This window comes from Enhydra lutris, unplaced genomic scaffold (assembly GCF_002288905.1).
Source record: "Enhydra lutris kenyoni isolate GAN:26980312 unplaced genomic scaffold, ASM228890v2 scaffoldscaffold17, whole genome shotgun sequence".
Lineage (NCBI taxonomy): Eukaryota > Metazoa > Chordata > Mammalia > Carnivora > Mustelidae > Enhydra > Enhydra lutris.
Window position 1 is genome coordinate 44,711,733 of NW_019154101.1, and position 13,215 is coordinate 44,724,947.

Below are 13,215 nucleotides of genomic sequence, written 5' to 3' on the forward strand. Positions count from 1 at the left end.
GATATATATCACATTTATGACATATATCACATTATATTGTGATTGTTCACATATTTAACTCCACCTTAAATTGTGATCACGAAAGGATACGAAGCCATACTTCTGTCATGTTGTGTAATTTCCATCTCAACCTGTGGCTGGCAGTAGCTACTGAGGACATGTTATTTGAACAGAGAGCTAAGGGAACCCTCAGTTCTCTGGTTCTGTACTCCCTCCCCCTTTTTTCTTTTTTTTTTCCCCCATTTCTCATCAGGTAGTGACTGTCACCGGCACCTAAGAAAGCTTTCTCTAGGGTCACTTAGCATTTTTGTGACAGATAAATTTCTCTAGCAGCATCTCAGTGTGAAGATAATGAAAATAGTTAAACCAGAAAAGCAATCTCATAGTTGGAAGTCTACTTCCTTCCTCTAAGCTTTCTGCATTACAAATAGATCTGGTCTTTTAAAAATTTCTCTAGAGTACTTTCAGATAACAAAATTATAGTTAAGTTTGAAGAAGTACTTCATTTAGTTGTGAGAACAACTAAATATATTATGTTTTAATTAAAAAATCATCTAGATAAAGGTAACATTTAAAATGTCATTAAACAATATCACATGGTTGCAGCATGACTGCAGTTTCTTTATTCAGAGATTATTTCTATTTCGACATTTCTCTGTTCTTAAAAGTAACTTACCAGATTCATAAAACTAAACTCTTAAGAGGGGTCAATTATATCTCAAAAAGCCTTATTTTTTAAAAAGGAGAAATAGTGGTTGGTTGATTTTTAAAAGGAGAGCAAGAATGTATCAGGTACCTTGCTCTCAGCCCAGTCTCTACTACAACAATAATACAAAATGTTCTTAAGATCAGAGTTTTTACTCCATTGTGTTTTCAAACTTCCCCATGTGTTGTGTAGTTTATCAAGCTCTGATAAACTGATTTCATTGAATTAGTGGTTATAAGAAATTGGAAATAGGAAGAAAAAAGGGACAAATGTATTGGCTTTTAAGTTTTGTGATTCCAGGCCTGTTCAGTTGGTCCTTGGGAGATAATTAGTAGCTTATCTGAGGCCAACCAGATTTGGCTTTCAGTTTCCAAACAAAATTATTGCAATGGATCTGGTCACTGTGAGCCCATCCTCTTGTCATCATTGATCTTGGACTTTGGATCCAGTGCTGTTAAATATATAAACCTTCACACACAACTACACACACACACACGCACACAGACATTTGCTTACTTTGGCAAATTTATCAAAGTTTAGATAAGCAGCCTCTAGGAAATTATTTTAGCCTCTGGCTTTTGCCTGGCTGGGCAGTCACTGATGCCTACTCTGACAAATCTGGCGCTGGCCATCTGCCTAGTTGGGCAGGTTTTGAGGCTGTCTTAGATAATCTTTATTTAGAATCCCAAAGAAGAATATTTTGTTTTGATTTTACCCCACTGGCTATTTGGACATTTGTTTTCCATCAGTAATGGCCATCTGGATCTGTTTTCAATATGTATCAGATATTTCACCACTTCTGAGTTCTTTTTCTCAAGCTATGTCTTAATGACATGATGGAAATGGCTTAACTTGGTGAAACAGTGCGTTTTCTCTCCCAAGAATACTCCTTTTGTGCATCATGGTCTCCTTCAGGAAGGTAAGTATAAACCAATTAAGTAGCAACAGACCTCAAGGAACCAAACACATTCTTTAAGACTGTGTTAACATACAGAATTGATTAGACCCTAGACTGCGCACACCAGTCTGGTGCCACTGCCTCAGAGAAGGTGGAGGTGTAGGGATTCTGTAGAGATCGGTGACAGCTTTCCCCACACCACTTGAAGCTCTCTGCTCTCACCGCAGTGCATATTCACCAGCAAGAGACAGAGGCCCCTGTGGTAGTAGCCAGACAGGTGTTTTACCTATGCTGATACTTTCAAGTCATCTTTCCGAAAGAATCCCGCCATACCCCCCAGGAGGAAATGAGCCTGCAATATTCCCATTCATGACTAAATTTCATTTCCTGACACTTAGCATCCTCTCACACCACATGACTCTGTTCTCTTCAGAGTTCTTTTCTCGCCTTTACAGCATGCACTTTGCATTGCCATTATTTATTTACTCCTTTGTCTCCCTAGAAGCATGCTAGGAATTCTTATAGAGGTAGGGATCTTGTCCTATTCAGCTCTGTATTCCCAGCACTTACCATAGGGTGTGCCACATGAGAGTACCCAATGCATGCAGAAAGACTGACAGTCAAGAGGGACGCGTGCTAAGCAAGCAGAAACAAAATTGTAAAGTGCTAAGTACTCCCAGCTGAATAGTCCTTAAGGAATTTAGCTGCTTTTATTCCAGTCTCTGAACCCTGTTCTTTCACTTAACAGACTCTTATATTAATAACCAAATTATCTGGTTTTTACTGCTTTGCCAAGAACGACTGTGATAGAAGTCCAAACTAGTGAATGATCTGTTTGCTTCTCAAATGTACTTGAAAGGGATTTCTAGCCTTAGATTAAGTTTCATATTATGGTATAAAATGGTAAAAAATGTCCTGTGAGATTGATGACCTCATAATGAAGGGTACAGATCCTGAGAAAGGAGAGAAGATTCAGTGTAAAGCTGTTTAAAGTTGACTCCGGAAATCTGTTAGAACAGAAAAGTGCCATGTCCGAATATTAGGAATTCTCTATTTATGTGAGCAGATCTGATAAGAAGCGTCTATGTGGAATTGACCTTATCCTATCCACCAGTCTGCCTATTCTGATGACCAAGAAAGTGATAAATAATAGTCAAAGCAAAGGATATTTCCCCAGAGAAAAGTTCAGATATAAAACTTTTAAGTACTTGGAATTTAATCTATGACATTATGGGGTTAGTCACAAGAAGGACAAATTATTAGGAATCAGAAACTCATTTTTACCAACTTGCCTCCAGGATAGACTTGAACAGGTTGATCACACCAGTCAGATAATTGGAGAATATAACATTTTTTAGAAAAGCTGGCTGTTTATCATGTCTTGTTAAGGAGCCAGAGGTAGGGACTGGGCTGATGGACCATTTTACAGTTGTTCATATCACAGAAGACTGCATTCAACCCATAGTGATACCCATCTTCAGGGCCTTCTAATATCAGAACGGCTTTAAAGTACTTATCTCACATTTTGGTTTTTCAGCATCACCCTTCTATGCAAAAAAAGAATGCTCTGCTTCTTTTGCCTACAACAGACTTCCTTGGTAGAGGAAAGCAGATGAAGATACATCCTTAGATTTTTTACGCAGCTCAACTGAAAATTTGCAGTAAGCTTGAAATGATTCTAAAAATTGACCACAATACAGTACTTAATAGCAGGAGCCTTCCTCCAGGTGCAAATTACCTTATTGATAGGGACTATATATTTTTCACTTTGGGTAAACACAGAATGATAATGGGGCACCTGGATGGCACAGTCAGTCAAGCAACTGACTTGGTTTCAACCAGGTCATCAGGGTCATGAGACTGAGCCCCGTGTCAGGCCCACACTCAGCATGGAGTCTGCTTGAGATTCTTTGTCTCTGTCTCCCTCTGACCCTCCTGCTCATACTCTCTTTCTAAAATAAATAAATAAATCTAAAAGAAAAAAAAGTAATGATGGTGGTGATAATAACAGATAATAGAGAATACTTATTTGAAAATGTGTGTGTGTGTTAAATATGTAAATATGTGTGTGTATCCCCTGTGCTGGGTTTTGAACATGTAATTTAATTTATCTACTCTCTCAGCAATCCCAGGGAGGAATTACTCTTGTTATTTCCAAATTTTAGATGAGGAAAGTTAGTTTAGATGAGGAAATTTTAGTGAGGTTAAATAACTTGCCCAGCTCATACAGCTAGTAAATGGCAGAGCTGGGTTTTTGTTTTGTTTTTTTTTTAAAGATTTTATTTATTTACTTGTCAGAGAGAGAGAGAGAGGGAAAGCACAAGCAGGCAGAGCGGCAGGCAGAGGCAGAGAGAGAAGCAGGCTCCCCACTGAGCAAGGAGCCCGATGCAGGCCTCGATCCCAAGACCTTGGGATCATGACCTGGGCTGAAGGCAGCAGCTTAACCAACTGAGCCACCCAGGCGCCCCAGAGCTGGGGTTTAATAAGCAATGAATATGTATTCAATTGATGGCCTTCCTTTGGGGGAAAAAAAAAAAGTCTTGCTTAGTAAGATTCTATTTTCTCAAAGATCTCAACCAATAGGGACCTCTGCCACATCTATTTTATTTGGAATCTTAGCCTAGATATTTTGTCAAACGAACACAAATCACCCTTCTCCTTTTTGTGATTCTTGTTCAAACTCGTTGCCCACTGTGGGCCGTTTTCTTTTCCAGTCTGTTCATTTTGCTATTACTTTATTTATATAATGTCAGCCCTAAGAAACATATTGAGAAAAGGAGGTATCATTGGTTAGTGAGAAAATCATTTTTTTGAAGATGTTATTTATTTGACAGAGAAACAAACAGCGAGAGAGGGAACACAAGCAGGGGGAATGGGGCAGGGAGCCTGATGCGGGGCTCAATCCCAGGACTCTGGGATCATGACCTGAGCCAAAGGCAAATGCTTAACTGAGCCACCCAGGCACCCCAAGAAAATCATTATTTTTAAGCAAGGCTCATGATGACAGATTTAAAAATTTTTGTTACGTATATTCTTTTCATTTGTAGCTTTCCATATAAATCTTGCATACTCAAACTATTTCCCATAGGAAACATGGCAAAATATCAAGATTGCAAATGTTAGTAGTTTTAATAGTTGAGAACTTTTCATCTAAGTTACCCTTAAAATTAGACATAAGCCCTCAGAACCAGTCTCCAGGATTCAGTGTTTTAGGCAGACAATCATACCATTATATGTATAGAGCCAAAAAGATTAATACCCACTGGATCCTTTTTATTCTTCTTTACACTGGCAGTTTGATCAAAAGATGATTCACCAATCTGTGTCCCTCACTCCCTTTGAGTCCTGGCTCACAATTCATCTCTAGGAAATCTTTCCTAATTAACTATACTCTGCTCTGATCAGCCTTTTGCTTTATATACCTTCACTATGGTCTGGCACCCAGGTTGTGGGGAACAGAAAAGGACAGAACACCGTTTTTGCAGAGACATACTTTTAAATGAATGTGTGCTCCTATTGCAATCATAAGGGCATTGATTTTAAATATACATATATGGGGCTCCTGGGTGGCTCAGTCAGTTAAGAATCCAGCTCCGGCTCAGGTCACAATCTCGGCATCCTGGGATGCAGCCAGGATCTCAGCATTCTGGGGTCCTGTTGGGCTTGGCGCTCAGCAGAAAATCTGCTTCTCCCTTTCCCTCTCCCTCTGCCCCTCCCCGCTGCTCATGCTCTCTCTCCCTTACTCTCTGTCATAAATATTTGAAAAATAAGTAAATAAATAAATGAACATACATTCTATATAATGTGCATACAGTTCTCTTACTCCGTTCTCAAGTGCTGTTGCTACCATGGTCATGCGCAAGATTGTGCTGGCTCGGAGCTAAGCCCCTGCTTACGTATCTGCTCCTTTGGTGCTTTCCCCTGTGCTTCAGAAGCTGCAAGCTGCTTAGGAAACTGCTGATAGAGGGTTCACTCCACCCTCCTCAACTCCTTCACTGAAATCTGCTGCCTTCTTTGCTTTCTAGTAGATAAGAGGCTAAGTTATTAAAACCCAGGGATAAGTTTCCCACTTAATTATCATGGTGACAACTGACCTTTTCCTTTAAAGTATTATATTTAATTCATTCTTTTAGAGACTACTAATTTTCATTGTATCTTACTTATTGGTTCTGTCTAATAAATTCTGGCATGGAGGATACTGAGCCAATGATATATTTATATTCAGTGAACATTTAATTTAACATTTATGTTATTCGCCTATACTCACTGACTTCATTTTCTGTCCTGTAATGATCCAGTTTTCTCCTTCACCTCTTGTGCTGGTAGCAATAAGAAAAACATCACGTTCTGTCTTCACCCCTTGCATAACAGCATGCTTGTTTCTGAAAGTGTCAGACTTCACCACTGCATGCCTTTGGCTAGCACGCATAAATGATCAAATCACTGAATTTAATGAACTATTACATCTTTACATTTTTTTGGTTTTAAATATAAACATCCAAACTGCGAGCCACACTCAAATGTATAGTACACTTTTTTACATCATTTGCTGTCAAGAAACATGACTCTGTTATTGCCCCTTTAGGCATCTCTGCCTTCCAACAGAAGGCAGTACCTTCACAAGGCAAAGAAACCTTCAGAGCCCCCTTCTTGCCTAGATGAAGTCCCAAGGTTCCAATTTTTTTTAAAGATTTTTTTAAAGATTTATTTGAGAGAGAGCATGAGGGAGAGAGAGAGAACACAAGCAGAGGGAAGTGAGGAGCAAGGGAGAGGGAGAAAAAGACACCCCACTGAGCAGGGAGCCTGACTCGGGGCTCAGTCTCATGACCATGAGGTCACGACCTGAGCCAAAACCAAGAGTCAGATACTCAACTGACTGAGCCACCCAGGTGCCCCATCAAGATTCCAATTTTAAAAGACCAAAATGGAAGAAGCGGACCCAAGCACAGTGCAGGAAGGTATAGCCACCTTTGTGGATATATTGAGTTGCCCCATGCCTCCAGAATCTGGTCCTTTTTACCGACCCCTGGGTGGCCCTCATCCTCAAGCTCACAAAATGGCTACTCTACCTCCAGGTATTGCATCAGTATTTCAGAGCAGGAACAATGGTGAAGAGGGAAGGCAAAACTGCCTTCTACCAGACTTTGCCTGCTTTTAAAGAGCTTTCTCAGAAGCCCAACTAGTTACTTATATTTATATCTCTTTGAGCAGAATTAGCCTTAAGAGAGACTAGAAATAGACAATTTTAGTTGATCTACTGCCACCCAGAGTAAAACCAGGTTTCTTTTGATGAAAAGGGAGAGAGAAATGGACATGGAATTAGCAAACAGCAGTGTCTGCATCAAAGATAATGTCTCTACAAAAACGTCAAGTTAACTTTGACTGAATTCCAACTAAAATAATAATTAGGAAACTACCATTATGTGTCTATAGCCTAACTTCAGAATCTAACTTTTGAAGTGAAATTTAGCAGCATGTAAAGAAAATTAATATTTTTCACCACTGGGGGAAAAAAAAAATTCTGCAAACTTTAACTTTCTTAAGCCCAGCTCCAGCTCAGGAATAGAAAAATAAATCTAAGAAAGGTTTTAATTCTGAAAATACTCTGCAAAAGTATCTGGTGGTTTTTTTGTTTGTTTGTTTGCTTGTTTGTTTTTTTTACCAAGAAAGTATCTTCTCTTTGAAAGGTCCCCTATTATAAAAATGGGATTAGAGGGCACCTGGGTGGTTCAGTGGGTTAAGCCTCTGCCTTCGGCTCAGGTCATGATCTCAGGATCCTGGGATCGAGTCCCGCATCGGGCTCTCTGCTCAGCAGGGAGCCTGCTTCCCCCCTCTCTCTCTGCCTGCCATTCTGCCTGCTTGTGATTTCTCTCTCTGTGTGTCAAATAAATAAATTAAATCTTTTTTTTAAAAATGGGATTAGGTAATAGGAAGTAGTCATGGGACTCTAAAAGCTTCCTCTCAAGATCCCTTCAATTCTAAAAGACCCGGGTAGAAAGATAAACTGATAGCATTTTATCAGATACACACAGCCATCTTATTCATGTACTGGGGTCATTCAATCTTTCTGGCAGGATGTTCAGGCAAAACACTTGAGTATTTTCCTGGTGGGTATATTCTACCTGTCCTGAGTATTTTCCAACACCAGTGTGATTCTGTCTAGTTTGGTGCTGAGAGTGTAAAAATAACACCAAATATGGTAGACTATCACTTTGATAGCATTTATTTTTGTTTTTATTCAGCTTATGCACTAATTCAGAAAGTGCCTGAGCATATGATTGAGCAGAGCCGGCAGCTGCCAGTGTGATAAAATCTGGGAACTACAGGAAAGACCGCCCCCACAGACATGCCGTTTCAATCATGTTGAAAGACTGCTAAGGCATGTTGGCTAAGTGCATACTGTCCCTAAAGAGACAGTTAGTTTCATATTACTGTTCTATAACTGGTAATATCTTAGAGCAAAAGAATATATCAAGTGATTTGGTAGAGTCATTTAGGATAGAGGTGGAACTCAAGACAGATAAATTCCAGTAAGAGTAAAAGCAAAGTCCAATTGGGGCACTACAGCATGGACCCCAGCCCACCTGGAAGCAGAGCAAAACATGCTCAAAGAAAGAATCTCAAAGCCAACAGAAAGATACCAAGACACTGCCTGCTTCACACTCTTGCTCTGAAATTACCTGGGATGCTATGGCCTTTATCAGAAGGGAAAAATTCCCTTATTCTGTGATAAGCACCACTTGACAACTTTTAATTATTCATAAATTTATGTTATACATTAAAACCAGGGTTAAGTAAAAAGTAATCTAAATAATTTCAAAAAGAATAGTCATTCAGTTCACAAAATCCTAATGTTGTTTGAGAGCCCAGTAAGATAAATGCTGGAATATATAGGTAATACTATCAGTAGAGGTGAATCTCTAAAATCATTGCAACAATCCTGCCTAGATTATCATTATAAAGTACTGTAACCTGCTGTCGCTAAAGCTTCAAAGTGAATGAAATAAATGTGTCCTTCTGCTACAGAATTTGTATTTCAGTGCTACCTAATTTGTGCTAATGTCTAACTAGGTTAAGCAGCTATGTTTATAACATAGTTCCAAGGAAGAATTATCTGTTAACTCATACAGGATTTGCAGTATGTATGGTCATTAGTGAGCAAGTCGACAAGTAGTTAAGTATTGCTGACAAGATCAGGTTAAACACATACTGTGAATTTTTTTAGTTTGGAATAAGTATTTGAAAAGTACTTTTAATACTGAAAAATGTAGCTGTGATTCTCCTTCAGATAGTAACCAGTATGTATCTGTAGTAGTTCTTTTTACAGTACTGTAATTCCTGTTCAATTCAAAACAACAAATGTATATTGAGATCTACTATGAGCAAAACAGACATTGTTTTAGGAATTGTAGAAACTGTAGTGATAGGAACACATTTGCTTCTCTCAACATGTTTAGAATCTAAATGGGTGATGAAATAAATATAACCAACCAGGATATAAGGTAGAGTTCAAGTCTATAAAATTGAGGGGCTTGAGAAAGACTCAATGGATATGTGGCATCTATGATAGCACTGAAGGCTGACCAGGGTCCTAGTAATTAGAGATTGATGAGAGATGCCATTCTAGATCAGAAGAAGAGGCACACAGGTATTAGGTATATTCACTTAAGAATGTGGAGTCCAGTTTGTTAAGAGTAACATACAGGCAGTTAGAGAAGTAGTTCTTGTTAAGCACTTTAAAAGCAAGTCTCAAATAGAATAAGCAATCTAAACTTTGTATTAAAACACAAAAGAACCTGAATAGCCAAAGCAGTCTTGAGAGAGAAGAACAAAGCTGGAGGCACCATGCTTCCTGATTTCAAACTATATTACAAAGCCATATTAATCAAAACAGTATGGAATAGGCATTAAAAACATATACATGGATCAATGGAGCTGAATAGAGAGCCCAGAAATAAGCCCACATTTATATGGTTAATTAATTATGTCAAAAGATCCAAGAATGTACAATGGTGTTGGGAAAACTAGACGGCCACATGCCAAAGAATGAAACTGAACCACTATTTAGTATCATACAGAAAAATAACTAAAAATGGATTAAAGACTTGAATTTAAGGTCTGGAACCATTAAACTCCAAGAAGAAAACATAGATAGTAAGCTCCTTGACAATGGTCTTGTAAATTAGTTTTTGGATTTGACACCTAGAACAAAGCCAAAAAAAAAAAAAAAAAAAAAAGAAGCAACTAGCATTACATCAAACTACAAAGCCTCTGCACAACAAAGGAAACCATCAACAAAATAAAAGGCAGCCTACTGAATGGGAGAAAATATTTGTCAATCAAATACCAAATAAAGACTTAATATCCAAAATATATAAAGAACTTATACAACTCAATAGGAAAAGCACAAACCAATTACAAAATGGGCAGAGGATCTGAATAGACATTTTTCCAAGGAAGACATATGTATGGCTAACAGGTACATGGAAAGATGCTCAACATAGCTAATCTCCAGGGAGATGCAAATCAAAACCACAGTGAGGTATCTCTTCACACCTGTCAGAATGCTAGTATCAAAAAGAGAAATAATAAATATTGGTGAGAATGTGAAGAGGGAACCCTAGTGTTCCCACTGTCAGTGGGAATGTAAATTGGTGTAGCCATTATGGAAACACTACAGAGATTCCTCAAAAAAACAAAAATAGAATTACCACATGATGCAGAAGTTCCACTTTGGGGTATTTATCCAAAGAAAAAGAAAACACTAATTCAATCGTATACATGTATTATCCACATTCACTGCAGCATCATCTACAATAGCCAAGACATGGAAAGAACCTAAATGTTCACTGATGGATGAATGAATAAAGAAAATACAGTGTATGTATATCCAAATATATGTGTGTATATGCACAAATGCATACTTATTTATATGTATGTGTGCACGAACACACACATACAATGGATTATTATTCAGCCATAAAAGAAGAATGAAATCTTGCCATTTGTGACAGGTATGGACCTTAAGGGCAATATGGTAAATGATATAAGCCAGACAGAAAAAATTAAATAAATACCAAATAATGCAGTTGTATATGGTATATTTAAAAACAAAACAAAACAAAACAAAAAACAAAACAAAACCAAGCTCATGAATATAGAGAAGGGACTGGTAGTTGCCTGAGGTGGGGGTTAGGGAGTTTTGAAATGGGAGAAGGGATTAATGGAAAGGTACAAAGTTCCAGTTATAAAATGAATTAAAGTATTAGGGATATAATGTACAGCATGGAGACTATAGTTAATAACTATATTAACTAAACACTATATTGCATATTTTAAAGTAGCCAGGAGACTGCATCTTGAAAGTCCTTGTCACACACAAAAAAGAATTTGGTAACTGTATAGTGGTAGATGTTAACTGGACTTACTATGGTGATCATTTTGCAATTTATGTAAATATCAAATCATTATGTGATACTTGAAGCTAATATGTTATGTCAATTATACCTCAACAAAAAGTATATATCTAACTATTTATAGGACCACCTCATTATAGGATACATTCCTCTGGGCTCTAAAAGAATATTTCTTTTCATTTATGTTTTATTAGAGTGGATAGATTTGGGGACTGTTCCCAACACATGTCTTAATAAGCAAATGGTAAAGCCACTTTATATCTTTAAACTGATTCCTGTATCCCCTCATATTACGCTTCCCGTTGTCCACTTTTTAGTCCTCACTTTGATCCATCTCACTTTCAGTCATCTAGGGCCAAACAGTAACTTCTTTGTCACATCTGCATTTTCCTCATGACCATGTATGTTGATGTGTCACAATCTAATCCTATTCCTCCTTGAATTGTGTGGACTCAGAATGAGAGCCTGTCTGGTCTCTGAGAGATCATAACTGTTCTAAGACTGAGTTATACTGAATTACTGTATACTGAGTTATAACGTATTCTTAGAGCGCCTGAATATCTCAGTCAGTTAAATGTCTGCCTTCGGCTCAGGTGATGATCCCTGGGTCCTGGGATCAAGTCCCACATCACCCACATTGGGCTCCCTCCTCAGTGAGGAGTCTGCTTCTCCCTGTCCCTCTGCCTGCCACTCCCCCTCTTGTTTGCTCTCTCTTTCTCTCTCTCTCTGTCAAATAAATAAGATCTTAAAAAAAAGAAAAAAGAAAAAGAAAAGAAAGAAAGAAACATTCTTAAATGTAGGATAAAACCCTACCCCCAAGATCTTTATGTTATCATTGGCATTAGTGTCCTGCACTGAAAGTCTTTATCACACCACTGAATTCAACACACAAGACACTGTCAAGTATTCTCAGATTCATCTGAGTAATGAATTATAGCAGTAATACGGAGAAAAGATTTTGAGCTTTGTAAACCATCAAGAGAAAAAAGTCATTCACCAAAACTGTAAAGTTTTTGAAAGAAATGTTCTCCTTTGTTTTCCTTTCAGCCCAATTAAAGGAATAGGAAGATAGAAAGTGTTAAATAGGTCAAGCATTTACTTTTTGTCTGAGAACTTACTCTCTTTATTTGGCTTTTTCTGAGATGAGCTACAACCAATATGTGTTTTAAAGATGTTTGCTGTTTATTTGTAGGTTCAAGCCAGTTATGCGACACACTATGAAAATATTTTCTTCCTGTTCTGGGTTCTGGAGCAGCTTCTTCAAAAGGAAACCAAAGAAGGCAACACTTCAGGTGTAGGGCATGATGACCAAGAAATCAAGAAATTTCTTCAAAAGCATGATGAAACTATTTTCCAACTCTCTGATGCATTTCCTTTATTTACTTTTTATTTATGGAGACTGGGCGTTCTCTTGAACTCAGTAGAAACTGTTGACAGTAACTCACTTCCTTAGCAATTTACTAAATATCAGAAGCATACTGAAGTATGAAGATCTTCTGCTTAAAAGATTTTCAAGAATATTTTTAAATGAGCATTTTAAATGGATCTCTAAATATAATCACTAATTCAGTAGTTTTAAATTGTATATAAAACATTATGAGTCTTATTTCTATACTAAAATCAGCCAGTTTCAATTGAGAATGTCCTTATTTCCACCTAACTATATTTTACAATATGTTACTCAATATAGTCTAGCTCTAGTATTCTCTATAATGGACCATTAATTGTCTATCTCATAAACAATATTTACATTTTAAAATATTTACATGTAATAGTAAAAGGCAACAAGAGATCTTAAAAGTTTTGTTGCTTTATCAACAGTCTTTAAGAAGTTATAAATGAAATTTTTAAAATTTTGTTCTTACATAGTTTCATTTACATGATTATCTATTATCTTAGAGGATGATTCTTTAACATTTATAAACCAAATGGCCCTCAATTTCCTAAAATCAAGGTATATGTTAAGTCCTTTAAAAGTACTAACTCATTGTTTAAATGTTGTTTTTCAAGTGTTTGTTTTGATTCTGTTTATTATGTATAATACCCCTGTTGTTAAAATGTACTTAAGTCATGTATAATTAAATCATTAAGGATATTTTTACAAATCTAACATCTGCCCACAAATATACTTATTGAAAGTATATTTATACTTATTAAAGTGTTAGTTGAATTTTCCAGTTACACAGTTTCATTTA

The 13,215-nt window shown here is 37.2% G+C and overlaps 1 protein-coding gene across 1 annotated transcript in view; it reads left to right on the forward strand.

The window, feature by feature from the left end:
• Positions 1–12,473, forward strand: part of LOC111147458 (meiotic double-stranded break formation protein 4) — a 192,218-nt gene extending 179,745 nt beyond the window's left edge. The window contains exon 4 of the mRNA XM_022503469.1: positions 12,213–12,473. Coding sequence (XP_022359177.1) covers positions 12,213–12,473 — 261 coding nt within the window. The remainder of the gene's footprint in view (positions 1–12,212) is intronic.
• The last annotated feature ends 742 nt before the right edge of the window (positions 12,474–13,215 follow it).